The 27,418-nt window shown below is 39.2% G+C and overlaps 4 protein-coding genes across 7 annotated transcripts in view; 3 read left to right on the top strand and 1 right to left on the bottom strand.

The window, feature by feature from the left end:
• Positions 1–6,306, top strand: part of pip5k1ca (phosphatidylinositol-4-phosphate 5-kinase, type I, gamma a) — a 49,232-nt gene extending 42,926 nt beyond the window's left edge. For 2 of the 3 annotated variants that reach the window (XM_067597380.1, XM_067597381.1), the window contains one exon: positions 2,159–6,306. Coding sequence is in view for 2 of the 3 variants with exons in the window: in XM_067597381.1 (XP_067453482.1) it covers positions 2,159–2,161 (3 nt within the window). In the remaining variant the exon portion in view is untranslated. Of the gene's footprint in view, positions 1–581; positions 672–2,158 lie in introns of all 3 variants that reach the window. The other variant, XM_067597379.1, reaches the window with a different exon arrangement.
• Positions 6,307–7,978: 1,672 nt separating this feature from the next.
• LOC137188027 (ras-related protein Rab-11B-like) lies at positions 7,979–14,949 on the top strand. The gene is made up of 5 exons (XM_067597384.1): positions 7,979–8,116; positions 9,852–10,047; positions 10,654–10,847; positions 11,028–11,108; positions 11,205–14,949. The coding sequence occupies exons 1-5, from the start codon at positions 8,077–8,079 to the stop codon at positions 11,348–11,350; spliced, it is 657 nt and encodes a 218-aa protein (XP_067453485.1). The 5' UTR covers positions 7,979–8,076; the 3' UTR covers positions 11,351–14,949.
• marchf2 (membrane-associated ring finger (C3HC4) 2) lies at positions 14,810–22,374 on the top strand. 2 transcript variants are annotated; one of them, XM_067597382.1, is made up of 5 exons: positions 14,810–14,949; positions 17,574–17,859; positions 17,962–18,166; positions 18,397–18,606; positions 18,798–22,374. In XM_067597382.1, exons 2-5 carry the CDS (start codon positions 17,678–17,680, stop codon positions 18,954–18,956), a joined length of 756 nt encoding a protein of 251 aa, XP_067453483.1. In that variant the 5' UTR covers positions 14,810–14,949; positions 17,574–17,677; the 3' UTR covers positions 18,957–22,374. The 2 variants fall into 2 exon arrangements, with proteins under 2 accessions (XP_067453483.1, XP_067453484.1); XM_067597383.1 differs by having other exon boundaries at positions 17,962–18,157.
• Positions 22,375–23,517: 1,143 nt separating this feature from the next.
• Positions 23,518–27,212, bottom strand: LOC137188037 (ras-related protein Rab-11B-like). Its single transcript, XM_067597400.1, has 5 exons — positions 27,012–27,212; positions 25,353–25,548; positions 25,069–25,262; positions 24,898–24,978; positions 23,518–24,261 (listed from the first exon to the last, which is right to left on the bottom strand). The coding sequence occupies exons 1-5, from the start codon at positions 27,049–27,051 to the stop codon at positions 24,116–24,118; spliced, it is 657 nt and encodes a 218-aa protein (XP_067453501.1). The 5' UTR covers positions 27,052–27,212; the 3' UTR covers positions 23,518–24,115.
• Between the last annotated feature and the right edge of the window lie 206 nt (positions 27,213–27,418).

Below are 27,418 nucleotides of genomic sequence, written 5' to 3' on the forward strand. Positions count from 1 at the left end.
GAAGGAAAAAAAAATCCCTTTCTGGTGTTTTGCTTTGACTGAGGATGCTTTCTGTGTCCTGGCATCCTGGCTTTCCTCCCATTCCCACTGTCACTGCAACCTCCTGCTTCCCTCTCCTCATCCTGCCTGTTTGGCTGATGCAGCGACTCATCCCTCACTCTGTACACTTCACTTTGCTTGCCAGGAGCTTGTCCAAACGGGGCAAAACATTAAGACATATCATTCATACACACGTCAGTAACACCCATCATAATATTTACATGTTTAACTGCACTTCTCCTTACCAGTACAACAAGTTATTTGCCAATATTTACATTCATGTGTTCAATTCTATGCTAACTTCCAAAAGGATTAATACACATCCTTTTTTAACATTTTTACTTGTCAAATTCCCACTTTCTGATGTGTCTCAGCAACATTTCCTCCTTTATGCATCCCTAATTTTCATTTCCTGTCTTGTCTTTTCTTCTCCTGTAATCTCCTGTGTCTTTCTCCCGCCTGCCCCTGCTGCTTGTCTCTGTGCCACTGGTCTTTCCTCTGTCCCTCTGGCCCCCTCTGCTGTGGTGGGTGTGTAAAAACAGCCTCCAGAGGACAGGACCTGGGTGTACTCTCCGCTACACTATGGCTCAGAGTCTAAGGCCCTGCCAGATGGGGATTGGGAAAGAGAGACAGTAAGTGAGAAGCATCGGACTAAAATGCACAGGAAAATCCTTTAGACGAGGACTAAAATCAGTTGTCTTTAGTGGTGATTCTTTATCCGGGATAACAAGGATGGAAGAGAGCAGTTGTAACTTTACCTGTTTCAGAAGCTGCAGTTTTATGCTTTTACAGTAGAAGTCGATCTGGACCAAAAGGAAATGCTTCTCAGGTCCTTGGTCTGCGTCCAGACACCCACCCCTTCATTACAGCATTCATTCCTCATTGATAAATGGGTGGAAATGTTCACTGACGTGATCATTTAGTCCACGACCAGCCATCCTGTGTCCCTCCAACAACAAGCTGCTCAGATTTTACCATACCGCCCCTCTTCATCAGACTATGTGAAGCTGTGTGTTCACTAGACTCCCACAGTTCACGCTGCAAGATGTGCACACTAAAGATACACTAAACTCACAGAGGAGTCACGTTTTACACAACATGCTGATCAGATGTCATTTCCCCAATCATTTTGTTCAATTAGAGGCAATGTGGATGTGGGTTTTTTTTAATCCATTAATATATATCTTACATTATGGGCATTTTTGATCACCTGAGTTTACTTTGAGAGTTTATGAAAACAGGTTATTTTCAGTGTTAAAATTCAAATGTCAGACGTTTCCCCCAAATAGAGGTATTAGGTCAATCTGACCAATTCGACAAAGTTATAAAAAACATGGCGACGAAAAGGAAAATGACATCACTTGGGTCTGATATGCGGTTTAGACAAGGTTTTCTATATGAGGTTGGTCGTGTCTACATTGTTCAGTGTATCAACAGCGTTGGCCCGACCTGTATGCCATTCTCTGATGAGATGTCATCATTTCTGAACAATCATTTCTATTAATTTCTACTCACTTTTCATCCTTTTCTCAAAGACACATCCCTACACTAGGGATGTACCAGTCATTTTTGGTGGCATTCGTGACCACCTCATGTGTGAGATAAGATGTAAAAATATCAAAAATGTCTTCTGAACATATGAGAGCACAATCAGCACATTAATGTCAGGAACAACACTTAACCTTAATCCCAGTTCTGTATAAAATGAATGTCTTATCATATCGATCATGTTGAAAGTAGCCGGCTGCTTCCTTAATTTTCCTGTTTAAAATGATTTCACTATGAAGACCTGTAAGCCACTTGTTAACTTTTTTAAGCACTGGCCTCAGTTACAATCTATAGATCTGTATACAACACCTTCATGACAGCTGTTGAAGACAGAACTAAGTGAGCTAAAATACATCAATACAATAGCCGTAGCCAGTACAGTATTTTGATATTGGCTCAGATTCATGATATTCCATTAAATCCACAGCAGATCTAGATGTGGAATTAACACCAGCAGACTCGCTCAGATCAAATCTCACCAATCAGACTGCGGTAAACCGCCATGCGTATGACGTATGCATACACTGTTTGCTTCATACATTCACTGTGTCTCTCCGTCTGTCTCCAACAGTAAACCCTGTTCTCTGGCAGAGAGGAGTGAACGTCTCAGCGGAGAGGACTCACCGGTCTGAAGACCAGACCTCAGTGGTAGCAGCAGGATCTCTGTCCGGACCAGGATTTTAAACATGCATACAGAAACTGAACACACTAAGGGGAAAAAGTGACTTGAGTACCAGAGGGGGGGAAAATCCTGACAGTGATTACATCACTGATTTCCAACCACCCCTGCCTTTCACCCTTGACAAATAACAATTTGATCAGTTGAATAATTATGTGTATGTGTGACATAGTACATTTAAGGCTGTGTTGTCTTATATGTTAGACAAGAAATACAGCAGTAACTTGTGTTCTGTTTCACACAAGCGCAGCCCTCTAACGTGCTCTGTAGGCTTGCCCACTCACTCTGCAGAGCAGCGCGTAGAGGTGTGAAGTGGAAGGAGCCGTTGCTACCAGAAGTATTTATACCCGTTTCAAGGATATCCTCAGTGTTACTCAACATAAAAATACAGGAGTCTCCCGGATACTGTAACAACCCTGTAGGTCTCCAGTTTTAATTATTTCAACTTTGTTCCTGAGAAATCGTGTTTTTTATCAGGTTGAAATGTCAGATGGCTCTAAATACTTTAATACCTTTGAGCCACGAGCTGCAAATTAAAGCTGTAGCAAATTCAGAACATTTTGTCATTGTAGTTGTGAACAAAACAGCACCGTAGTTACTGAATTCATCCAGAATCTGAAAGTGAATTCATTTTAGCTGCAGCTCTGTAATTGAATGTTTCTTACAGAGAGTAGTTAACTTCTCATTTTACAGTTTTATGGTCACAGGCTTCAACTTTTTATCAAAGAAACAGATATTTTCTAATGCAGCTATTCATCTTTGTTACTGATGATTCAACCCGGAGAGTTTCATGTCTATCCAAGCAGTGAAAGTCACTTTAACTGTTAACTTCCATAACCAGCTCCTCCCACCTCACAGCTCTATTGAAATTTGCATTTACTGCTTTGGCCAAATCAAGACCACCAACCCTCCTTGGTGCTGGGTTTCTCTTCATTATGGCCATCGTACTCTAACCTTGCATCCACTTTTCTGTCAGCGATTGAAAGAGCAACACGATAAATGAAACGATCTCCTCTGAAGGTTGACATGATGCTGCCTCTCCTGCACATGTCTCCATGCTGCCTGTGATGTCCACCTGACAGTAGGACATTAGGACCCCCCCTCATATGTAGATTTCAGGGTGCTCAGTGAGGAGTGAGTGGGTAAGTCTGTGGAGTTGGAGTCACGACATGATTTAGGCAAGTAGGACGTGTTCCTGGATCAACATTGCAATCAACCAATCACAGCACTCTGACATCATCAGTGTGCTGCTTCTGTGTTTTTCTAAAAAATTATTTGTGGCCCCAGAGACGGTTGTGCTTCTTTTCTTCTGAGGTAAGCTAAGTTTTCCTAATTGAATTTATCAATTTATTAATTTATTAATAGTCAGAAAACTGAATAAAATCCTTAACTGCATGTCTTTAAGTCATTAATATGTAATATGGCTAGTTAAACCATACTTATTCATAAGAGAAACTCATTTTTGCTCTTTTCATAGAGGCCATGCTGACAATAACAAAAATATAAACAATAAAAAATACATCAGACTTGTCCTTTAATAGTGACGTTCACATTATAAGTTGTTTCCAGAGAAACTACAATGTTCCTGTTCATTTAATTGATGAATTCTGACCACAGCAAAATTAGGGCTCTTTTATTATCTTTACCCTTTATTGTTAGTGAACAATATTCTAGCTTAACTTGCTAGTAGCTCATACAGCCACAGCTCTAGGTAGGTACTAGTCTGTAAGGATAAATATTAAATATTAATGACTTAAAGACATGCAGTTAAGGATTTTGTTCAGTTGTCTGACTATTAATAAATTAATAAATTGATCAATTTTATTAGGAAAACTTAGCTTACCTCTGAAGAAAAGAAGCACAACTGTCTCTGGGGCCACAAAGAAATTTTTAGAGAAGCACAGAAGCAGCACACCGATGATGTCAGAGGGCTGTGATCGGTTGATCGCAATGTTGATCCAGGACCGAAATGTGGATGTTGATCTAGGAACTCGTCCTACTTGGCTAAATCACATCGTGTGGAGTTGGAGGGCTCTGCTTGTGCTCATAGAACTGGAGTTACAAAGATAACCATTGTTGGGCCAATCAAAACATCTAGACGTCTGTCACCCCCATATTTCCAGTAGTAAAAATGTGGAGTTTAGTTTATGGAAGAAAAAATTAAAAACACATCATTCTTTTAGAGGATATATACAGTACAGTGATCAGATTTGCTAAATTCATGGCATAATGATTTATAATTTATATCTTTTTTTTTGCAACATTTTTTATTACAGAACTTTTCTTTCAAGCTGTTTTACTACTGTGAACTTGTATTTATTTTATCTGTTTGTATTTTCTTCTAAACGTCACTGTTACTGGTACTTTTTCGCTCTTAAATGCATTTTTTTTTCTAATTTGCATCCAAAGAACGTTTATTTTTGTTTTGATATTTCACTCCATTGTTAAGCCTTTCAGTAGATTCCCAATTTGTTTTTACATCAAGTGTTTGTAAATACAGTGTTACTACTTTTTTTTTTTTTGACTTACACCCCTCGTGGAAACGGCCGAGGCTTTACGACTCTTGCCTTCAAAAACAGAAGGCGTCAATGACAACACTAAGGCAGCAGACATTGTCGGCCGTTATAGAAATCTCCACATCATTACAATGTCTTCCAGTGTTGCCCTATTTTTGGACAGATGCACACAAATCTTTTTTTTTTTTTCACAACAGAATCTCACATTTTTTCTGTTTTAGGTAGGAAAAAACTAATCAGCATATCAATGACATTTAACTAGATCTGGTCGCCCTCACCTCCTCACAGTAAGAAATCCATTGACTGGACGTTTCAAATGTTTGTAGACGTAGAGCATCAGTTGTAGTACTTGCAGTCAATATCGTACCTGTTATCTGTATATTTGAATGGACACAGTACGTTGCAGCGTTGACTTGGTGAAACACAGCAGTTTGTAAGTGGGTTGAATGTTTGCACTTATCAAGAGGACCTGAAGATGAACTAGTTATTTTCAGTTGTTTGTTTTTTTTTTTAGATAGGAGGTTCTGCTCACACAGGCTGATATTTAGACAACGTTTGTTTTAGGATTATCAAGTGTGTGTTGGTGAAGTCAATCACAGTCATCGTAGGGTTAGTGTTTACTGTAGTCTCTCTGTGGCTGACATCCTAGGACTCTCAACTAAGACTTAAAAGTTCAACTAACTGACGTTACTTTTTTCTATCTAACTCCAGAAATCGTTTCTTCTTCGGCTGGTTGGTATGTTTCTATGTATGTTTGTGTGTAAGGGAGGACACATCAATGTCAAACATTGTAAAATAGAAATCAGCTCATTCCCATGATGTGCAGTGGCCAGTTGTAATCAGTTTGCTGTTGTTCATCAGATGGAGACCATAGCAGCAATATTTTGTACAGTCTTATCGTTTCAGTTCATTTTAATTGCCTTATTGAAAAATTTTAAATGTAGGCCTATTGTTTATAATTTTTTTTTTCACTCGTGCTGTTGTATTTATTTTTCTTTCTCATAGTTGTGCTCCTGAGAATGTGTACATAAAATTATAAATACATATATAAAGATATACAAATATATTTTCCATTTGAATCGGAGAATATTATTTTTATTTGGTTTTATTTTTGCTGCTGGGCAAGAAATGATTGCAATCTACATAATTTACTGTATCATATTCTTCAGTGTGTTTATCGAGATGCAGCTGCTGTATATTTATGGTCTATAAACCACAGCTGTTTCTTTGTAAAATTGGAAAGATTTGTGGGTTTTACTGTACATGCAAAATCAATAGGGATTCTTCCAACTGTTTCCGCTGTGTCGTGTATGTGTTTTCAAATCGCTGTGTGTGCCCTCATCCAATAGGGAGAGTCCTTTACAGAGACCTAGCATGATTTCAAAATGAATATGCATATCAGAAATGTGTATTTATGTATATCTGTGTATATTCATCTATTTATACGTGAGGATAAATAGATGGCTGTATGTGTGTGTGTTTGGACTCAATCAGAATGAAAACAAAATAAAGCAGTTCTATGAATTGTTGTCCATGCAGATAAATGTGATGTAATACTTTTATTGATTCCTTGTTGAAACCATGTTGATTGATTTAGTCATCTGTAGCAATGATGAGGGATGTGTTGGGATACAGTTTTTATCATTTAACTTTTATAGAAAGACTTATTAGCACTGCCGGTGTTAAATCAAGTCATAGAGTTCATATGAGTTATTTGGTTCCCACGCCCTTATGATTGAAATTAACAAAATGGACCCTCAAACAAAAAAAAAAACAATTTTTGGGGAGATTTTAGTTTTATTTCAGAAATTGCATACTGTAAGTACGTTTTTTTACTCCAGTTTCTGAGGGCAGATGTCATCATTTCCATTAGCAAGCGACAGCAAACAGAGAGACAGCATCTTATATTGATACTGACATGGCAAAAAAAAAGACTCACATAAACATGAACATATATGAGACTATAAATGTAATTGATAGCTTATCCTCACAATAAGTAGTGGCCTGCTTCATTTATGGTTGAAGGAAAGTGCTGTTATTGACACATCTGTTCTGGTCAAATCAGCCAAATTATATTATGTACCTGTGTTATGCATCTTGTAGGTTTATAAGAGGTTAACAAGTCATATTTACTGGGATTTACATGAACCCTGTGTTTACATTATCTATTGTAAATTTATCAAGAGTGATTTGATTTGATCTATAAAAGGGAAAACTTCAGCTGTCGTTACAGGGCCAAATATTTGCGTTGGAGGCTCTGATTTGGCCCATGAGCCACTATTTGCCTACCAAGGTAAAGTTACCTCCATCTAGCACAGCCAGAGAACATCAGAAAATGTCCTTTGTCAGCATCAGAGAGTACACTCTGCAAGAGAGAGAGAGAGACCACTGAAACAACCCAGCTCTTCCTTTAAATTGAAGTATACTGAATAATAGTTGACTAATCAGCAGCCTAGAAGAGGTTGGAGCACTTCCCCTCATGTAAAAATGACTTAAACCTGTCCATGTGTCATGTCATATATCATGGATGTGGCCTGGTTTGTCAGAGAAGAGGCAACAGCATAATTCAACTGAATAGAAATTAAAAATAGGACCTTTCTTAAACAATAACCTATCAGTGGCATTATTAGTTGAAGACAATGAACACACATGGCATAAATTATAGGTTTATTTATATTAACATACAGTAGATCTTGTTAGTTGTCATAAGTACCAACTTGTTTCTGAGATGGCAGATGCGATGTTGAAATAAATACAGAAGGTGTCAGTAAGAATTGTGAAACAGTCTGCATACAAGAATACAGAAATATTGGTCAATCGACAAGAAGACACACAGGGCGTCAAAGTTTGGAGAACAAAGGGTTTACAGCATCGCCGTGTTCTTGGCTGTGTGCGATGATTGGCTCACACTTAAAAAAAGAATAACTTTATTTATAGGCTATAGCACTTTTTTTTAAATATAAATTTCTGTTTGTTGGGGGTTTTGGTACATGTGTAAATATACTTACATATATTATGTTTGTGTATGTTGTACATTTACTAGTGCACAGGAAAAAGAAAAAAATAACAAAACAAAAAAGGGATGTCAAAGATTTATCGACGTAATATCGGCTAGCACTTTTAAAGTAAGCAGCTGATTCGCCAATCTAGTTGTCAATCAATAAGAAAACGATTCTTATTGGTCGAAGCCGCTGCAAGTTCTCTTCCTTTGAAGGAGGCGTCTAGTTGCCGGTGGAGAGAATCTGTTGTTGTTTGTGGTAAAGTACTTAAAAGTACCAAAACTAGTATCCAAACATGGGAACCCGAGATGATGAATACGACTACTTGTTCAAAGGCAAGTTGTTCTTTAAAAGTGGATGAATGACAGCGTGTTCGTCAGCAGGAGGAACTGAGGAAGTGAACTAAGACAACGTCCATGCTAAAGTTAGCTCTACCGGTAGCAAAGGAGAACATGATTTGACTGTTGAGTTATCTCTCTAATCAGTTTTATAAGATAATCTGGCACCAAGATACAAAAACTCCTCCAGAATAGTGTTAATAGTGTTGACTTTGACCCGGTGATGGCGTTTAACGCGAGTGAATTAGCAGGCTAACGTTAGGTAACGTTAAATAAGCTAACGTTACAGCGTTAAGTAGCTAGCTAACATGGCAGCTACTTGGCCTCGTTAAAAAACGATCACCGAAGACGACCTGACGTTAAACTACAAGCTCATCGAAGTCGTATATTCATAGTGTTTCTCTTTAAAAGTTATGGTTAACAGTTACATACACTGACAACGTCAAACTATCAGCATTACCGATGTTTGACAGTTTGCTTCCTGTTGCTCATGATTACATTAATGTTGTAATTAGAGCTGCTACTAACGATTATTTTCATTATCAGTTAATCGATTAGTTGTTCGGTCTATAAAATTTCAGAAAATGGTGAAATATGTCAATCACTGTTTCCCAAAGCCCAGGTTTACTTCAGACAAATGTCTTGTTTTGTCCACAACTCAAAAGATATTCAGTTTACTGTCACAGAGGACTGAAGAAACCAGGAAATATTCACATTTGAGAAGCTGGAATCAGAGAATTTTGACTTTAAAAAATAAGAAAACTCTAAACATTGTAATTTCTGGTGTGACATATTTAACAGAAGGCTGTTTTCAAATTCATCTGCCGAAAATGTGTGTCCAGCAGATGAAATATATTTGCATATTTCTAGAGTGTGGCATTATTATTGAGGGAGAAGGCAGAGATGTCATTTTTTTGTTTTTGAGTATAACAGACATAAATTATTATCCAAAGTAGAGTATTTTAAATACATCTTAAAACATGTCTGGAGTAGATCTTTAACATTATTAAACTGGGAGTCTCCATCAATTCCATGTTTCAGGAGATGGTTCAATGAAATGCTTGCTACTGCATAGATGGAATAAATTCGTTTTAGCAAATGGAATTCATAAAACTATTTTTGAAGATGTGAAAGCCTCTTTGACATTGCTGGATGAGATCTATCTGTATAACTCATTAGCTCTGCTGCTATGCTGTATCTTTATTCTGTGCAAACTCTGCCTTATCCACATTACTAACTGACAGCCCCCGGTGCTCCCATGTGTGTTTTCTTTTTGCTTGTTTTTCTTGCCCTTGACCTTCCCAGTGGAAGTGTTTTGCAGATATTGCTGTTGACTGGGAGTTTTGGATATGACTCCCCTGTCTGCCTTTCTGTTGTTTAGTGTAATGGTACTGGGTGTTTTATGTGTATTGTGTGTATTTGTATTTATTGTTTAAAAAAAAAAAAAAAAAAGTCCAAAATAAAATAATCAAAACAAAGAGAAGACTCAAATGATTAATTGATTATCAAAATTGTTGGCAATTATTTCAATATTTGGCAACTAATCAATTAATAAACTAATAATTGCAGCTGTAGTTGTGAGTTGTGCTCTACATCTGTAGTCTGTAAGTAAGACACGGTTTTGAAGATGTACGATTATGGTAACATACGGCTAAATATATCTTACTTTTCAGTCTGTCAGACTGACATGGGGCTACTGTTCATGTTTTTGTGCTGTGTGTTTTGGTTGTAGTTGTACTAATTGGAGACTCTGGAGTGGGGAAGAGTAACCTGCTGTCCCGCTTCACAAGAAATGAGTTCAACCTGGAGAGCAAGAGCACCATCGGGGTGGAGTTCGCCACCCGCAGCATCCAGGTGGACGGCAAGACGATAAAGGCTCAAATCTGGGACACAGCTGGACAAGAACGCTACAGAGCAATCACCTCAGCGTGAGTGTGTGTTATTCACCAAAATTGTGATAGGATTATGTAAAGTGTACATTTGGACCATAATAAGCACCATGTTGCCCGTAAGGGTGGCTGAGCAGTTGGATGTTGAATTCCATGCTGGAGGATCTCAAGCACATAAAGTCAAAATCCTTTTTTCAATACCACCTTAAATCTCACTTTACAATTCCTTTATGTAATGTCTACATTATCGTGTGTGTATATAACATAACATGGTTAACTATGTACTGTAGAAAACTACAGACAAAGACAATCAAATTAAGTTACTGATCACTAAAAAGTTCATGTTTTTTCATTCACAATTTCTGTGCCATCATTTTAATGGCACTGGGCAGCATGTTGCACCCACACCGGTGCTTTGACTTATTTTGAATGTTCTTCTCTGGAGTGTGCCTGATTTACATCTTCCTCACTTTTGCTGCACCTGTCAGTGGGACAAATTACTTGTATTATCATCATTGGTACATGGAGTCGGGTGACCTCACCTAATGTCCAGCATGGCTCTGCTCACCTTCAGCTTCATCAGTTGATAGAGAACATTGCAGTAATTACTGACTCAATTTTTATTCACTGCTCTGTTGCTGTTAGGTATTACCGGGGTGCAGTTGGAGCTCTCCTAGTTTATGACATCGCCAAGCACCTGACGTATGAGAACGTGGAGCGCTGGCTGAAGGAGCTGAGGGACCACGCTGACAACAACATCGTCATCATGCTGGTTGGAAACAAGAGTGACCTCCGCCACCTCAGGGCAGTGCCCACTGATGAGGCCCGAGCCTTTGCAGGTAAATCAAGTGCCATGATTGGGAGAATGCGAGCAGTCATGTTTTCAGTGCAACTGAGGATTTTAATGTATATTTCAGATGTATTTAGCCTACAGACCTGCAGGTGGCTGACTGATAAAATGTCATAACTGGGGATTTTTCTAACACCTGTCCACTCTGTTGTCTTCTTCTCACACTCAGAAAAGAACACAATCTCATTTATTGAAACCTCAGCCTTGGACTCCACTAATGTAGAAGAATCCTTTAAAAACATTCTCACAGGTAAGACGAATAATCAAAGATGAAACACAAAGTGTACATACTATGAATCGTGTAAATAATATACCAACATTTTACTGCATCTGTTTTCTCTCACAGAAATCTACCGTATTGTATCTCAGAAGCAAATATCAGACAGATCCGGACATGATGATTCTCCAGGGAACAACGTAGTGGATATAAGTGTCCCCCCAACCATGGACGGGCAGAGGGGCAACAAAGTCCCCTGCTGCCAAAGCCTGTGACGCACATATTTTTCTTGTTGTGTTTTGACTTGCTATCAGTCTTTTCTCTTCACCTCTTCTTTACTGCAAGTGTCATGCTGCTGGCGTCATGGTACCCTTGTGGGTTCAGAAGTCTCTGACACCAAGACTCTTGTAGTAAACATTCCTTTTTGCTGTTTTTCTTTTTTTTTTCTTTGCTCACGCGTCCTCTTCTGTTTTCAGAAGAGCCTGTCTCAATAACTTTATGGCCTCATAATAGCTTGCAGAGGGAGGAAGTGTTTTTGCTATTACGAGGTTGATCTTGAAGTTATAGTAAACTACAGTTTAATTAACTAGCTTTTATGGTCCTATTGACCCACTTCTGTTGAAGGAGTGGCGAGGGATCAGCAGGTCTGTGTATCAGTGCTCCAAGTGATTTCTACTCTCCTTTTCTCAGCACTGCACTGATACAGACTTTTGACATGATCTGCTACAGTGAAATCCCAATTTCATGTCTGTCTGACCTAATTCTGCCTATCATGCAATAGCCGTGTAGAAGAGGAGGAACCTTTAGAGTATTGATGTGTACTCTGTCTGGAGTTTCTGGTTTAATTTTATTTTTTTTTTCCTTTTGGAGCCCTCTGTGCCCACTGTGGCATGAAATTGGCATGAGCCAGGAACCAGACTGGCTGTGACTGTCTGACTTAATATGGGCAAGTGTGAAAGAAATGAAGTGCAGGTTTTTATTTGTGTGTGTGTGTGCGTGTGTGTGTTAATATGTGTGCACAAAGATACCAAAGGAGACAGACACCATCATTTATCAGTTTTGAGTTTTCTCCTTTTAAGTGTGTTCAAGGCTGCTAAGATTGCAGATCATTGCTGTATTTAGCAAACCAATCCAGGCTTCTTGCAAAAATGCGTAATGTAATAACGCAAAAGTGATGTTATGAATTGTGGTGAGTGATTTTATTATTTGTAAAATGATAGTATCAGCCTCAAACAAGCCTAGTGTGTATTTCCTCTCTTGAGTTGGCTCAGGTCGAACTCTGTTTTAGCAGGTTGTCTCTAAATGAAAACCTTTGTACTTTTGCACTTGTGTCCAAGAATTTCAGTGGAACAAATCAACTTTATATTATTTATCAACATCTTGATCATGAAACATGGATCAGTAAAAGAAACAGTGGCAATTGAAAGGTAAAAACATGCACTATATGTGGTCCTTTTTGTTTTAAACAAGTTTCCTCTCATATACTTGAGCAACCTTTGCTGTCATTTCACTGTGATATCTGTCGGATAAAGATATATGTAATCTGAGAATATTTTCAATGGAAAATGAAGCCACTAAAAATGCTATTCACTCAACACTTTCACTCCAGCAACATAAATGTTTGAAATTGAAAATCAGTTTAATGGCTGAAATTCCTTTTTTCACCCATCTGATTGAAATGCTTTCATGTGTGATTGATTTGATGCATTATGTCTCTTGTGATGTTTCACAGTTCAAATATATGTAAAGCCAGCAAAAATTAAACTTGGTCTGCTACTTGAACATTACACAGTAAATACTGAATTATGAATAAACCTAATCCACATGACCATATAGCAGACATACTTATTTTCAGACACCACATTGCTCACTCAGTGTGTCCATAACCTAATGCTGTGTCCTCCGCTGTTGTTTATAGGTGACTGAGGTGTTAATGGAAACGTTTGTACATGCATTCAAGCCCATTTCTCAGGCTGCTTCTACAAATCTACACAGATGATAGCTGGGTGCCCTTATATTAGATAAAATTGTGGTTTTACAGGATCTAACACAACATCTTTGGTTTCAGAAGTATTGGATATTTGGTTTCAGAATGTTTTCATTCAAACAAGTATTGCCATTGTGACTGCACTGTAGTACTACCTAATGTTAATAAAAAATGGTTTATTGTGTAACACTGAGAAAAAACGGTACATGCTTGTTCAAACTAACATGGTCGCCTTTACTAATTGGGGTTAATTGAGTGGGTCTGGCTATGGCCATTTTCTATAGGAATATAAATGGAAAAGGTCCTACAGGAGTAAACAATTTTGGAATCATAGGTCCTTTTAAGACTTAAAGCACCAGCGTGTAGGATTTACCTACAGTTACTGCAAAATGGTGCGGAAAATGCACAAAGCCCTCTCTAGAGCCTGTGTTTAGTTTGTCCCTTCTGGGCTACTGTAGAACATGGCGGCCTCCGTGCAAGGGGGCCCGCTGAGAAGTGTCTAGCTGCAGTCTCGCCGACTCACACTAACCCTACATGACAACCCCCCTCCAACCCTAACCCCGAACCCCAGGACAACGAAAAACTCTAACCATAGACTGTAAAAAATGTGGACGTTGTCACCGTGACGTCAACCATTAGTTTGTCAACTGCCGTTTTGAAGCCTTGAGTGTAGCGATTTGACCATCTTAGATTTGGCCGTCGCCATGTCATTTTCTCATAGACTTCTATACAATCAGACTTCTTTTTGCAGCCAGTGGAGTTGCCCCCTGATGGCCATTAGAGAGAATGCAGGTTTTTGGCACTTCCGCATTGGCTTCATTTTTCAGCCCCGGACGTTGCCGCTTGACTCTGACCTTAACCATCCTTCTCCTCATGTCTAAATTTAACCAAGTGGGTGTGTCATGTAGTAAAGTGGGCGTGTCGTGTAGGTGCTGCATGTTCATGCTGGCTGCAGCTGGATTTACTTGGACCAGCTCCCAATGTAGATATAAAGGGCTCATTCCAAGGTAACAATGACACAACGATTCTTATCTCAGGTGATTATACACTGATTAAAACATACGTATGAATATTATATTCCATTTCTGCCAGGTCCATCCACTAGATGCTACTAAATTCTACACACTGTGCCTTTAATCATATAGGAAGATCTTATAGTATTTTTGTATTGTTAATCATTTATCATCTCTTTTGGATTAAGTCCTATTGGACTTTATCCCATAGAACTGGTTCCAACATTAGGAAGAACTAGGTAGGATTTTAATTGGAAATTCCTTTTGGGATCCTATAGAAATTTTTGACCATGGATATAGTCTACACGATAATTATTAATGATGATTTAAAAAAAAAAATCCAGTCGTAAAATGTTCTTTTACAGGACTGTAAAATAAAATGTGTGGTGATTTTAGGCGGAAAATGCTCATCTGTGTAACGAAATCTAAAAAAAAGTAAACACCCTTGTAAAATGTGCTGTAACTTGTTTTCTGTTCTAAAACCACGTGATAAATTGTCTGTTCCCGGATCTGTTGTGTAGCTGTGTGCGTGTGAGCTGTTGTTTATCCACAACCACATTGTTAACTCGTCGTGGATCGAGCCGTGTGCTCCCCGCAGAGGCAGACAGCTGATGATGATGATGATGATGATGATGATGATGAGCCTGTTTTATTTAAAGCGCTGGGGAAGCGGAAGCCTGGCCTGCTGTGTGTTATCAGCTGAGAGCTAGCACCGAGCTGAGCAGCATATCTTCAGCTTCTGATGCTGGTTATTCATACCTTTAACTATAATGAAACGACAAGGAAATACGAGGCTGTCAGGGCGGTAATACTCACCACAGGAGGAAGACATCGGTAAGAAGAAAAAGAGGAGGAAAAAGAGGAAGAAGAGAGGGTAAGTAGAGCTTTTTTTGGCTACTAGCAGCTGACTGCAGCTCCTGACAGCTGTGGCGGCACGAACTGACCACGTTTATTTGCTGGACATTGAACATGAACAGTGAATAGCTATCGATAACGAAATGACAGCCAGGAAAAATCTTAGATAGTCGGTTTTCATCTGTTAAATATGTCATTGTAACACAGCCGTACACAGCTAATTCATTGATTCACGCCGCCACGCAGCTGAAGGCGTTGTTTTGACATCTGTGCTCCAGACAATAGTCTGCATCAAAGCTACAACAGCTGGATACAGCGGCGGTGTTAGCTGCGTCCAAGTGAAAAGGATTGTTTGTTATCTGAGGTGATTTTATTCGTTTCATGAGTTAATGCAGCTGCATACATTGACTGCTCAGTTCCCATCACTTTTTGTTCAAAAAATAACGTAATGTTGCATCAGTTACAGTCACTTTCAATTTCGTTTGGCCTAAAAATTACTGAATTTCTGTCTCAGTTGATCTGAGAATAGTACAGCCAGTTTTCTTCATGTGTTTTCATACATCACTTGTTTTAAAAGAGGCAGAAAACAATAACTGAAATAACTTAGTTTTGGGGTTACCCTTTTGTTTATCTGGATCAGGGACTTTGTTTCTTAATCCTCATTCTGTATCAGTAGTCATAAATAATAACATGAATTAGTCATACTCATAACAGATTTTTGAACAACCTCTCCTACTCCATGGGTCTGTACTGTCTTTTATCACAATATATCCAGACACAACAGCCTATTTCAACCATAATACACCAAATTAAAGTGGATACTGTCAGAATACTAGTTTTCATTGAGGCCTAAATGAGACCATCACATCCATTTGGTGTTGCTCGGTGAAAGAACAAGTTACCCATTCATCTGACCTGGTGTCTGTGTCATGAAGGTAAAGTTCATGCTCTGATGCTTCATTTGCAACTTATCTCATAAAGCCATTTATCATATTAATCTGTTAAATGCGTGTTTGTAATAAACCAGGTGTGAGCAAACTCATGGAATATATTTGGAGTTTGTCACAAACAGCTTGAATAACATGTGTTGCGTAAGAGCAGATGTTACTTCATACAACAGACAAGATGAAACTGTTTAATGTAGGAATGTTAGATTGATTAGATTGTAGTGACAAAACGTAACATTCAGCAAAGTAAAACTCCTAGAAAATAAGCTTACATCTAGATTATAAGTAGAAAAAAATAACAATCAAATTCTAAAAGTCATTATACGCATGTGTGGATATTATTATATACAGTTTAACTTTTTAAACATCCTAAGTTGTCCTGTAGTCAAATATTTCCCTCCTCTTTGATACAGTGTAAACAAAGATAGAACATTATTTCCTTCACAGCTATAGTAATCATATTAAAAAATAATTGTATAGTCTGTTTTGTTGATTGAATTAGATCATCAGCTGTTTTTGACCAGCAGCTGTAATTTCCACTCCTCTTAATCACAATAACATTTTAAAATTATCGTAAATTCTTGTTGTTCATAAGGCGACAGAGAAAGTACACAAAATCCTGTGTATTAACAGTAGAGTGTCTGCACCATCTGCCCCCTGTTTAAAAACAACACAGCGTCATCACTGTTGAGCACAAAGGATTATACAAGTTCGGGTGTAATGCTATGGTTTAACTGTACAAAGCTACAGTTGCAGAGCGAGGTCTTATGCGACCAACAACGACCCAGTATTTACCCGTGACTAACACCCTGGTCAAAAATAGGTTCAATATGTGTCCGCTGTCTTGTGTCCTATAAACTGTGTCATCGATTCCTTAAAAGTAAAAGAAGCTTCTTCAATACTTTCAAACATATCAGACACGCGTTTTGCTATTTCTTGTGCGTCATGTAATCCCTCTTACTGTATGTATTGTCTCATGAAAAATGAAAACATTTATTCAAGAAATATCCGTTTGTAATTGATCTGTCACTGTACAGAACAACACATATTTCCAGACGGCAAGACGAATGTAATAAAGGGCCGCAGCAAATTCCGCTGCCTGCCTCTTTATCTGTAGTGAAGGGTTATCTGAGGGGAGACAGCTGTTTATCAGTCTGCTGCACTTCACACTCACTGCCACTGACCATCACACTTGCTTTTATAATGGACTAGCAGCTGCTTTGGGCAAATTGGCCCAACAAAACTGACAGCTGTCTTATAAATGACAAAATGTCTTTGTAGATAACCTAAAGTTATTTTCACATGGCCGGAAACTAATGAGACATGAAGCAGGCTCTTCAATGAAGACTGTAATAATGTGAAGCTTATTGTACCTAGAGCCAGATAGTACTGGCAAATACATACTGTATATAACAATACTGGGTTTTTTTTTAAAGATATATATATATAATATTTCTTAGTTTTAAATCTTACTAACCCAAGTTTTTCTAGTTTGCCATTGCCTTGATAATAAATAAATATTTTGATTCTTAGGTAGCACCTAAATATCATTTTTCCTCAGTGTCTGAATGATTTATACCTACTATACTATTCTATTGTATTATAAAATAATACTTTTTCACTGTAACATTACACTGCCTATTATTGTTTGTTTAAAAAGTCTCGATTTTTTTCCCCCTTTTTTCTCTGTTTGTAGAAAATAAGGGAGAGCAGAGTTTGTGCTTTCTGCTCCTTGAAGCAACCTTCGCTGCTAACCCTTTACGCCCCCGAATCTACGGCTAGCATCTGGACACTGTAACCATGACGACAGGGGGGTGTTGCCACCTGCCCGGCTCTCTGTGTGACTGTGCCAGCAGCACAGGAGCTGGGAAGAACGTCGAGGAAGCGGGTGGGGACGGGTGCCAGGCGCTCTACGTCACCCAGGTCACAGCCATAGATGGACGGTTGCTGTCGTCTGTGCTCAAACCCGTGGGCACGCAAAGGTAAGGCTCACACAAGTTATCGTGAACAGAAATAACCAGAACAAGCACGGTGAATGATGCTGACGTAACTTTATTTGTCTTTGTTTTCTTATTTTGTCTCAGCGATGGTCCCATCTGCCGTATTTGCCATGAAGGTGGCAACAGTGAGGGTCTCCTGTCCCCATGCGACTGCACGGGCACCCTGGGCACAGTACACAAGAGCTGCTTAGAAAAGTGGCTGTCGTCTTCCAACACCAGCTACTGTGAGCTCTGCCACACGGAGTTCAGCATCGAGCGCCGACCGAGGCCTCTCACAGAGGTAACAAAGGTCAATGAGCTTTGCCTTGTCTGCATCAATCTCTCTGCTCGTCTTGATTGTGCTGCTGTTTGTGAATAATTGTGTGAAATAGCTTTTTTTCCATCTCATCTTTCTGCTTGCTTGCTTTTAATCATGATGTAATTCTTTTCTGTTCTTGATTAACTGAAGATCTGTCTTTCTACCTCTCCCTTGTCTCTCTCACACTTCTCCTCATCGGTCTCCTACTTCTTATTCTACAGTGGCTGCGGGACCCCGGCCCTCGTAATGAGAAGAGGACACTGTTCTGTGACATGGTGTGCTTCCTGTTTATCACGCCCCTAGCAGCCATTTCGGGCTGGCTGTGCCTGAGCGGCGCTCAAGACCATCTTCAGCTGGGGAGCTGGCTGCAGGCTGTGGGTCTCATAGCCCTCACCATCGCCCTCTTCACCATCTACGTCCTCTGGACCCTGGTAAAAATCTATTCACGTACAGATCAGACTACAGCATTATTGTAACGCAGATGGTTTTAAGTGGAACCGCTTAAATTGAGCAGTTGTGATGCAGTGTATTAAATATAAAATTGCTAATTAGCCTTAAACATGACATTAAGTGAGTAATTGATGTTCTACTTCTGTCTTCTCCTACCTGGTTGTCTGTGCAGGTATCTTTCCGCTACCACTGTCAGCTGTACTCTGAGTGGAGAAGAACAAATCAGAAAGTACGTCTGCTCATTCCTGAAGCCAAGGAGTCTAACTCTTCCCAGCATTCCTTGCTCTCTACCAAACTGATGAAGAAATCCGCCAATGAGAGTATAGTATGAGATCAAATGAAGATGACCACAATAATGGTGCCATTTACTTATGGGGGATGATACTCGGTGCATCATGACTTTCAACAAGCACTTGTGGGTGTTTTTTGTTGCGTTTTTTTCCCCCCCTTTTTTTCTTCGACCTATCAATACTTAAATCTTCACTTGACATTTTTAAGAAGCGCTCCTCCTGTGAGTGCAGAAATGAGCACATTTAAATGGAGTCCGTCAGTCCTCATGCTGGGTTTTCACTAAGCTTATGCAAAGGCACTAAAGAATGGAAGAGCATATGAAGATGTGCAGAGGAAACATGGGAACAGTCTGATCATGTTGGATGTGATGTTAACATTAGCTAGCAGTGATACAAGAATAAGGAATGACCAAACTAACTTGTTTAGTGGACTTGAAATGTAATGATTCTTCTGTTGCGGTTCAATCGGTGACTGCAGAGTCTGCTGCAGTGATGAATGAATGATGATGATGATAAACTGCTAGATACATGTCATATCAGGGCACGCACAACACCTACTTAGGCCTTGCATTCTCTGCACAACATTACCCATCGAGGAGCTGATTCCATATTAATCTGTGAAGGAAAAATGAGAAGCTCAGAGCTTCCATTTATTTACATTTCACAATCCAGATGGCAGTTCGCTGTCTGAGATGAAACTAAAGGACCATGAAACTATTATCTTGTTGGACCTCTTTCAAGGTTTTTTTTTTTCTGCACCTATTGTCACATCTCATCCGAGAGCGGATGGCGGCATAACATTAGAGATTGTGCAATAAAACACTGTGGACATTGAGGTCTTCACCTCTACCGACATGCACAGTTTTGCATGCAAGCACTGTTAATATTTCTTTGGGAAAACTTTTTTTTTTTTGTTGTTTTGTTTTTTGTAGAATCATTTTTTAAACCACTAATGAATGAACAGATTTACTATTCCTACTGAAGTAGGGTTTAACAGTGTCCTCATGGAGGTTCTTGTATTATCAGCACTTAACAAGTGGGTCTTTATATTTATATCAATTGATAGAAAACTCCATCAAAACAGCTTTTAGAGGAACAGTTCCACGAACATTGTTTGGTGGCTGATGCAGTGTACTAAAGCATCCTTCTGCTGGCCCATTGAAGTACTTTACTTTAAGAATACACATCGTTGTATGTGTGTCTGTGTAGTTTTATGATCACATCAAGAATCAGGGATTCAGAAACTTAGTAGTCAAGCATAGTTTCTCTGATCTGATGAAGAAGAAAATCTCAGAGGTGATTTTCAGTGCTGGTGTTTCTGCCAGACATGAACTACCCACCAACAATGACTTTAATGGTGGATTCATTATGCAAAGGTGAAAGATCCACTAAGGCCAAATCTGACTAAAGCATTGTTTAGTCTTTTCTTTCATGGAAGCTGCAAGAAGCTCACATGTTTTTCTGAGTCCATTTGATGGATGTTGTCTTTTTTGAGCAGTCTGGCCCAATTTGGACGGGCTGTGTTACTTGTTTTGGGGGAGAAGAGAAAATTCACTTGTACATACACTAGGTTGGTGCAGTTTATAATCAGCTCACTTATGGACTTATGTAACTATGAATCAATCAGAGCAAACCACACACAGTCTGCCTGGTTTCTAGATTTCCGGGTCACAACATGGTCCAATTTTTATTCTTTTTTTGAAATTTCTTCATTCCACCTAATTTGGGTTATAGGGAGACGGTTAATTGCCACTTTCAGACGCTGAAGCCTGAAGATGAAAACTTGCAGTATTAAGAAGGACTTAATTGTTAAAACTAACATAATCCAGTCTATGGGCCTGATGACGGCCTTAAACACAGCGGTGTCACAATATGACATCACTGTCCTGTTTGGGGTCATGCACACGTTAACCCTACAGCTCAGTATTGTTTATGAAAAAATTAGTTTCATTTATAGTTGTGAAATTAAAAATAACTTGGCTATACTGTTATACAGGTGGCATTGAAAGCAGTCAGGCAAGTTTAAAACTTGCTTGAATCTTTATTGTTATAATTTTATTATTACAAACTAAACTTTAATTCCAAGATGACAATAGTTTTATGTCTTCAGTGGAGTGACTCTTTGTCTCATTCTTATTAATAGATGATCATATTTTGATCATGACCCATGATGTACAGAGGACAAAATGTATTATTAATGCCTTTTTATTTAAAATACACCTATTTACTTTATAACAATCAGGCTTGAACAATATTATTATTTAATCATTAACTTAAACTAATGTGTGGTGTTATATGAAGGGATTCAGTTATTAGTGGACAAACCACGATTTCAGTCACTTTTTCAGAGCAGATGCTGATTATTCGCAGTCAGTAAGCATCTATATGGATGATTTTTCCCTCCTACACAGTGTTGATTGTTATGCTACTGAAACTTTAGTCTAGAAAGATTCTGTATTGGTATTAATACGCAAACTGTCACAATATTGTTCATCTATTATGACATGTGGCTGCCTGGGGCTGTTGTGAAACTTTCAGTCATAGAAATAGTCTGACAGTGAGAAACTGATACTAGTCATATGGTTGTAAGTGTTGAGCAACCTTTCTTTTCCAGTTAGACGGCTGACACTGTGGTATTAACAGTGACCAGCAGCTGGGAAAGTTGTTTTCTTTCTGTCTTCTTGTCTACACCGACACTTTTTAGCCCCCGGTGTCCCACATACTGCCTCAGATAAGCATTTGTTTGTTTTGAACTGATCTCCGAACAAAAGATTACAGTATATCCTGCAATACTGTGATGCAGGATATACTGGGGGGGGGGGGGCTCGTCTGCCTTATAAGCTTATGAGTCATTTGATCATCCATGTGTTTACTGTTTGTTATGAACGAGGCTTTAACCCCAGAAGTATTGGGATCTGTTGGAGCACTGATTTGAAGTAATGTCAAATGTAAAGCTTTGTGCAGCCATGAGCAGTATGATAGTATGTACAAAGTATGCAACACTGCTCCGTCTCTGGCTACCTGCCTTTTCATGTCAGTGTTATCAAAGCTATTTGAAACTGATCTCCAAAGAGTTTTTAAGTGTCATTACACATAATGTAAAAGTAACTTAAATAGCTCCCAAAATTCAAGTCTAGAAAGGGATTTTAAAATCGTTTTATTTGTTTATTACGCAAAGGAAGATAACATGTAGCTGTTAATGTGCTTCTGTTGTGTTATGTTAAATAACATCTTTGTAATCTTTGAACTTTACATGTCTTTTTTTTTTGGGTTGGTATGTTAATGTGTATCATTTGTGATTTATGTTGCAATTCTTCAGTATTCACATTTTTAAATACTACAGTGTTTATGGTGTGCTGTGGAGAAAAAAAAAAGAAAGACTTCTTCACCAAAATACTGGTACCTGCAATCAGCCAAGAATAGTTTGCAAAGCAAATAAAACATGAGGATAAACTAAGAGTGAACGTTAATTCGGGTCATTTTTTGCTTTGTTTACGTATCTGTGTTAATCATCGTCTGTTGTTTGCTCTGTGTTTGATTTATTTTCATGGGAATGCATGTCGTTGTGTTCCACATGACTTGTATGATATGGCTGTTTACAGATCATCCTCTTAGTCCAGCAAGGATGAGATGTTATTACTGTAAGTCTGTTTTTGACGACAGCTATATATGTATCCATTAATCCTGATGAAAAACAACTGCTGATGCAGCGCAGACAAGGAGAAACACATCTGGAATCGAACTTGTCGAGTTTTGCTTCCGGATGGCTCTGAGGAGTCGAAGAATCTCCACATTTCATCCAAATATAAAATACGAGCAGCTTAGTTAGTTCAAAATATTCTGCTTCAGCATGTCTGTAACAACGCTGGTTTTGATTAGTGATAGAAAAATATTGTTAAAAAGCTATTTTATCTGCTTACCTGCTCACATATTTTACCCTCAGCTACAAAAGATGTACCCACCAAAAGGATTACCAACAGGGCAAACAGGCAATTGCACTGGGACCCCAGACCCACAGGGGGTCCAGGCTCTCTTTGTGGCTTAACTGCAAATCTGTGACTGTGCATCACTGAAGCACAATATGTACCGAAATGGATGGTTGCATATTTTATTTTTGCCTTTATTTTAGTTCATATTCCTAAATAGAGCACAAATCTATCAATTTACCACTAACTTGGTTCTAATTATGAATTATCACATTCACAATGCACAGAGTGGGAGAATTGGGGGCAGTCAATAGGGACATCTCATCTTTTTTGTGCCCCAGGGCCCCCCGAGAGGGTTAATCCGACCCTGACACGTCCTCATTAAGTGCTACCACAAAGACAGATGTAAATCCTTTGTTTTGTACCACAGCCCAGATGTTGGTATGCTGTTCTTGCTTCATTGTGGAAATTCTGAAAGACATTTTTAGCTCAACCACAGCCTCTCAAGCAGGATTTCTAAATTAGCTTGACAACTGCACTCAGTAAAACTAGGAGACTTTTTTTTCAATCTTGTTCTGCAGTTATCCAGAAAACTAGTCCCAGCTTGATGAGACTCAAGTCTTAAAAACCTTACCAGAGAAAACCAATTTTCAGAAGGAAAACATAAGTTCAACACTAGTTTTGTCAAGAGTTTTATTGTAAATTTATACAGTCCTTCAATTGAAAGTAAAACAATGACAACTTAAGCCAAGTCTTCTTCAATAAATACATCATGAGGATATTTTTGGCATGATAACTTAACTGATGTAAGAAGAAAACAAGAACCACACTGTCAAACGCATAATACTGCTTCACCAGGTTGGAGCAACTGCCTCTAGTTTATTTACACAGCACCATCTAGTGGTAACCATTGAAATGTTCCACAGCCTCCCATGTACATGACAGCGTTTCAGTAGAGTTCAAACAACTTCACAGGCTTCATTAAGACAGCGGCAACTGCCTCGTTCCTGCATTGCAGGAACCTTCACATTGACTCCGTGAATAACTCGACTGACCGAGTGACATAAAGGCTTCTTAAAGTTTTCTTTCATGGCAGAAGAGAAGAGCACAAGTGGGTTCAAAGTACTAGTATATAAAACAATGAGAGAAAGAAAAATAAAAAGGGTAGAGTGAGAAGGGCTTTGGCTGTGAGCAGAGATACGGGAACAAAAAAGTGCACAGGTGATGTGATGTCAAGATGGTTTTGGAGGAAGAGTGTTTTATGGGATTGAGTGTCACAGGCTCTGGCAGCACTGGAGTTTGTTGCCCTTCTGCCCGTCAGTGGTTGGTGGGACACTAATGTCCACTACGTTGTTGCCAGGAGATTCGTCGTGCGCAGATCTGTCCGCTATCTGCTTCTGAGACACGATACGGTAGATTTCTGCAGAGAGAAATCCAAGAAAAACACTGTAATGCTCTTCTCATTTCACTGTATATGTAGTTGTGCTGTACATTCCCATTTGTAGAGAAATAAAATTGCGTAACTCCATGTCAAAATGGTAAAACATTAAGTGAACTGTACAGCTTGAATGTTTCATATAATTTTTCAGATAGATGCAAATGTTTTCACCATCTCATTCCATCTTAAATGAACCCTTGTAGTGACAGTAGTCGCTATATATAAGAATAAGGAAAAACTTATGTGATCCTTACATAAATACAGTGCATTTACATGTCAGCATGAATTGTACCATGTAAGTTAGCATAAATGCTGGCTGGAAAATTAAGGTTGCAAATTGTATCAAAGTATAACACACATATTTTCTTAAATACTCGAAAAAAACCCCACCTTAGTTACAGTAATCAGAGTAAATGTAATTTGTTACTTCCACTACCATATGTTTCTTTAAAAAATGACCAACAATTAAACAGAAAACTGGCTTCAGATGCCCTGATATTTTTTATCTCATATCATCTAATGATATTATGTTCTAAATAATAGACATGAAATATTGAGATAATCAGAGGGCTCAGAGTACATTAGGTGATGTACTCTACTGTGTCTTGCTTTTCCTACCTGTTAAAATATTCTTGAAGGCTTCTTCTACATTTGTGGAGTCCAGCGCTGAGGTCTCAATGAATGACAGAGTGTTCTTTTCTGATGTGGGAGAGATGCAAGATACATTTTGAAAATGCACACAGTTGACATATTTTACAGATTATTAGGTGTCAGTGTTTAGTGATTTACCTGCAAAGGCTCGGGCCTCATCAGTGGGCACTGCCCTAAGGTGGCGGAGGTCACTCTTGTTTCCAACCAGCATGATGACGATGTTGTTGTCAGCGTGGTCCCTCAGCTCCTTCAGCCAGCGCTCCACGTTCTCATACGTCAGGTGCTTGGCGATGTCATAAACTAGGAGAGCTCCAACTGCACCCCGGTAATACCTGGTGACAATATAAACCAGGTTATTGCTTTTTTTCCAGCATGATATTTGCATCAATGTTAACTACTTTAAACCCAAAGAAAATACTCACGCTGAGGTGATTGCTCTGTAGCGTTCTTGTCCAGCTGTGTCCCAGATTTGAGCCTTTATCGTCTTGCCATCCACCTGGATGCTACGGGTGGCGAACTCCACCCCGATGGTGCTCTTGCTCTCCAGGTTGAACTCATTTCTTGTGAAACGGGACAGCAGGTTACTCTTCCCCACTCCAGAGTCTCCGATTAGTACGACTACAGCCAAGACAAAAAGTGAAATATGAGCATGTGTCAGGGCAACAGCTCTCAAGAAAATGTGACTCTCAGATTTCAAAGAATTCCTGCAGTTATTCTGTAATCAGGCATAGCTCATTTTTTTCATTTTACCCAGCTTCACCTCAAACTGCCTCATCCATTTCTACTGCAGCTACTGAATTGTTGTGACTTGAAAAAGAAAAGGCGGATTTGAAACAACAGAAATGGTGCTGACAGTTACACAAAATGTATCAAACAACTATAATCATATGACACACTGTAGTCACCTTATATAATTCAGTCATTGCCAATCTCATTGCTGCTTTCTGCCTGTACAGAGAAAACCTTATCAGACTTTGCCCTGCTGGGAGTGATGCAGGAAGAAGCGAGAAAAAACCAGCTCACTGGGAAATCTGACTCAACAGTTTCTCGGGGCCTCTGTTCCTGCGTTGTTGTTGTTACGAGTCATCAGTATCTCCAATCCATTTCTGACACTCCCAGCAGCAAATCTGGCCCTGGCCTATACTCTAATGCTTTTTTTTATTGGATAGGAGTGATAAAAGCTGGTGTGTTTCTGCTGCGTCTCCAGTATTAGTATAAAACTCACTGCACTGACAGTTGAGGGGTGACGTACATCAGTGTCTCTCTCTCTCCCCTATAATCTAATGATTTAAGTGCATTAAAGATTGCGTGTGAATAGATATGACACAAGACAATAAAAATCAGGTTTCTTGGCTCTTCATGCTGATTATTTTATCTGATCATTAGTTAGCTCTACAGGCTGAAAGGAACAGTTAGGTTTACAGGGGGGGGAAAGAGATCACTGCATGGAAATCTGCCATTGGCCATCATAAACAAACTGGTGGTGGTGAATACTGACTGTGGTCAGCTGAAGCAGATATCTGACAAGAAAACCAAAGCCAAACCAGAGTTTTTCTCCCTCAGGCTACAGGTCTGTAGTCCGCCACAAAGGAAGTCTTGTTTCCCTCTCTGTTGAATGATCTGATATCATTTAACATCAGAAAGTATAGGCCATTGTTGGTGCTGCTGTTTAGATAACTGAGTTTTATACAGCTGGAGGATAATGTCTCTTAGATGACAATAAGGTTTGCTAAACAAACTGTTAACAGCTAATCGCTCCGTCAGTTTGACTAAGCTAGCTCCTAGCATGCAGGGCTAACTCACCACACGCCCTTTACTTTCTGTCAATTTCATGTCCGCTAAGCAAAACTGGTGGTTACCCGCAAACCTTGACAGAAATAAAAGCACTGGAAGGTCGTAGGTAATAGTGAGTGTGTGAGGTTAATATGAAACGACAAGTCTGAAAAGTCACGACCAAAGCGCCGTAGCTAAGAGGAGTCCGGCTAGCTCCAGTTAGCTGGCATTAAACCGCAGCACTGACGGTAAACACGGCTAAATAACATCAAACACGGTTACCTACAAGTGTGTTCTGTCCCGCTCACCTTTAAATAAGAAGTCGTATTCATCGTCTCTGTTCCCCATTGTCTGATATGATCACCTCTCTTGAGACTGCGGGGATGACAGAAAATATCCACCCCGCCTGAACCAGGGTGCTGTTGTTCCAAGATGACAGAAGACTGTCCGCTGAGAGAGAAGGCTGCGTTAACGCTACGCGGTCACGTGACGTACCGGTGTTGCGGATCCACTGGTGACCGTGTTAACCGGCGACTTTCTGCCGAGTGCGTCGTGGTTGCTCGTAGTACCGGCAGCTGTTGAAAACACTAAGAAAACACGTAGGTGTCCTCGTGAATACCTTTACTTTAATGAGATTTAAATACTCACTAATCTGTGTTTTTCTCAGTTAAAGATTTATTTAACTGAAATTGTGTGCTGAGTAAGAAATTCACCT

Source organism: Thunnus thynnus, chromosome 8 (genome assembly GCF_963924715.1).
Source record: "Thunnus thynnus chromosome 8, fThuThy2.1, whole genome shotgun sequence".
In the NCBI taxonomy this organism is placed as follows: domain Eukaryota; kingdom Metazoa; phylum Chordata; class Actinopteri; order Scombriformes; family Scombridae; genus Thunnus; species Thunnus thynnus.

Coding starts and splice junctions, on each gene's coding strand:
- LOC137188027 (XM_067597384.1), top strand. CDS start 8,077: ATGGGAACCCGAGATGATGAATACGACTACTTGTTCAAAG. Junction 10,848..11,027: donor TGAGGCCCGAGCCTTTGCAG/GTAAATCAAGTG, acceptor TCTCACACTCAG/AAAAGAACACAATCTCATTT. Junction 11,109..11,204: donor CTTTAAAAACATTCTCACAG/GTAAGACGAATA, acceptor TTTCTCTCACAG/AAATCTACCGTATTGTATCT.
- marchf2 (XM_067597382.1), top strand. CDS start 17,678: ATGACGACAGGGGGGTGTTGCCACCTGCCCGGCTCTCTGTGTGACTGT. Junction 17,860..17,961: donor AAACCCGTGGGCACGCAAAG/GTAAGGCTCACA, acceptor ATTTTGTCTCAG/CGATGGTCCCATCTGCCGTA. Junction 18,167..18,396: donor CTCTCACAGAGGTAACAAAG/GTCAATGAGCTT, acceptor CTTATTCTACAG/TGGCTGCGGGACCCCGGCCC.
- LOC137188037 (XM_067597400.1), bottom strand. CDS start 27,051: ATGGGGAACAGAGACGATGAATACGACTTCTTATTTAAAG. Junction 25,549..27,011: donor ATACGACTTCTTATTTAAAG/GTGAGCGGGACA, acceptor TCTTGGCTGTAG/TCGTACTAATCGGAGACTCT. Junction 25,263..25,352: donor TACAGAGCAATCACCTCAGC/GTGAGTATTTTC, acceptor TATTGTCACCAG/GTATTACCGGGGTGCAGTTG.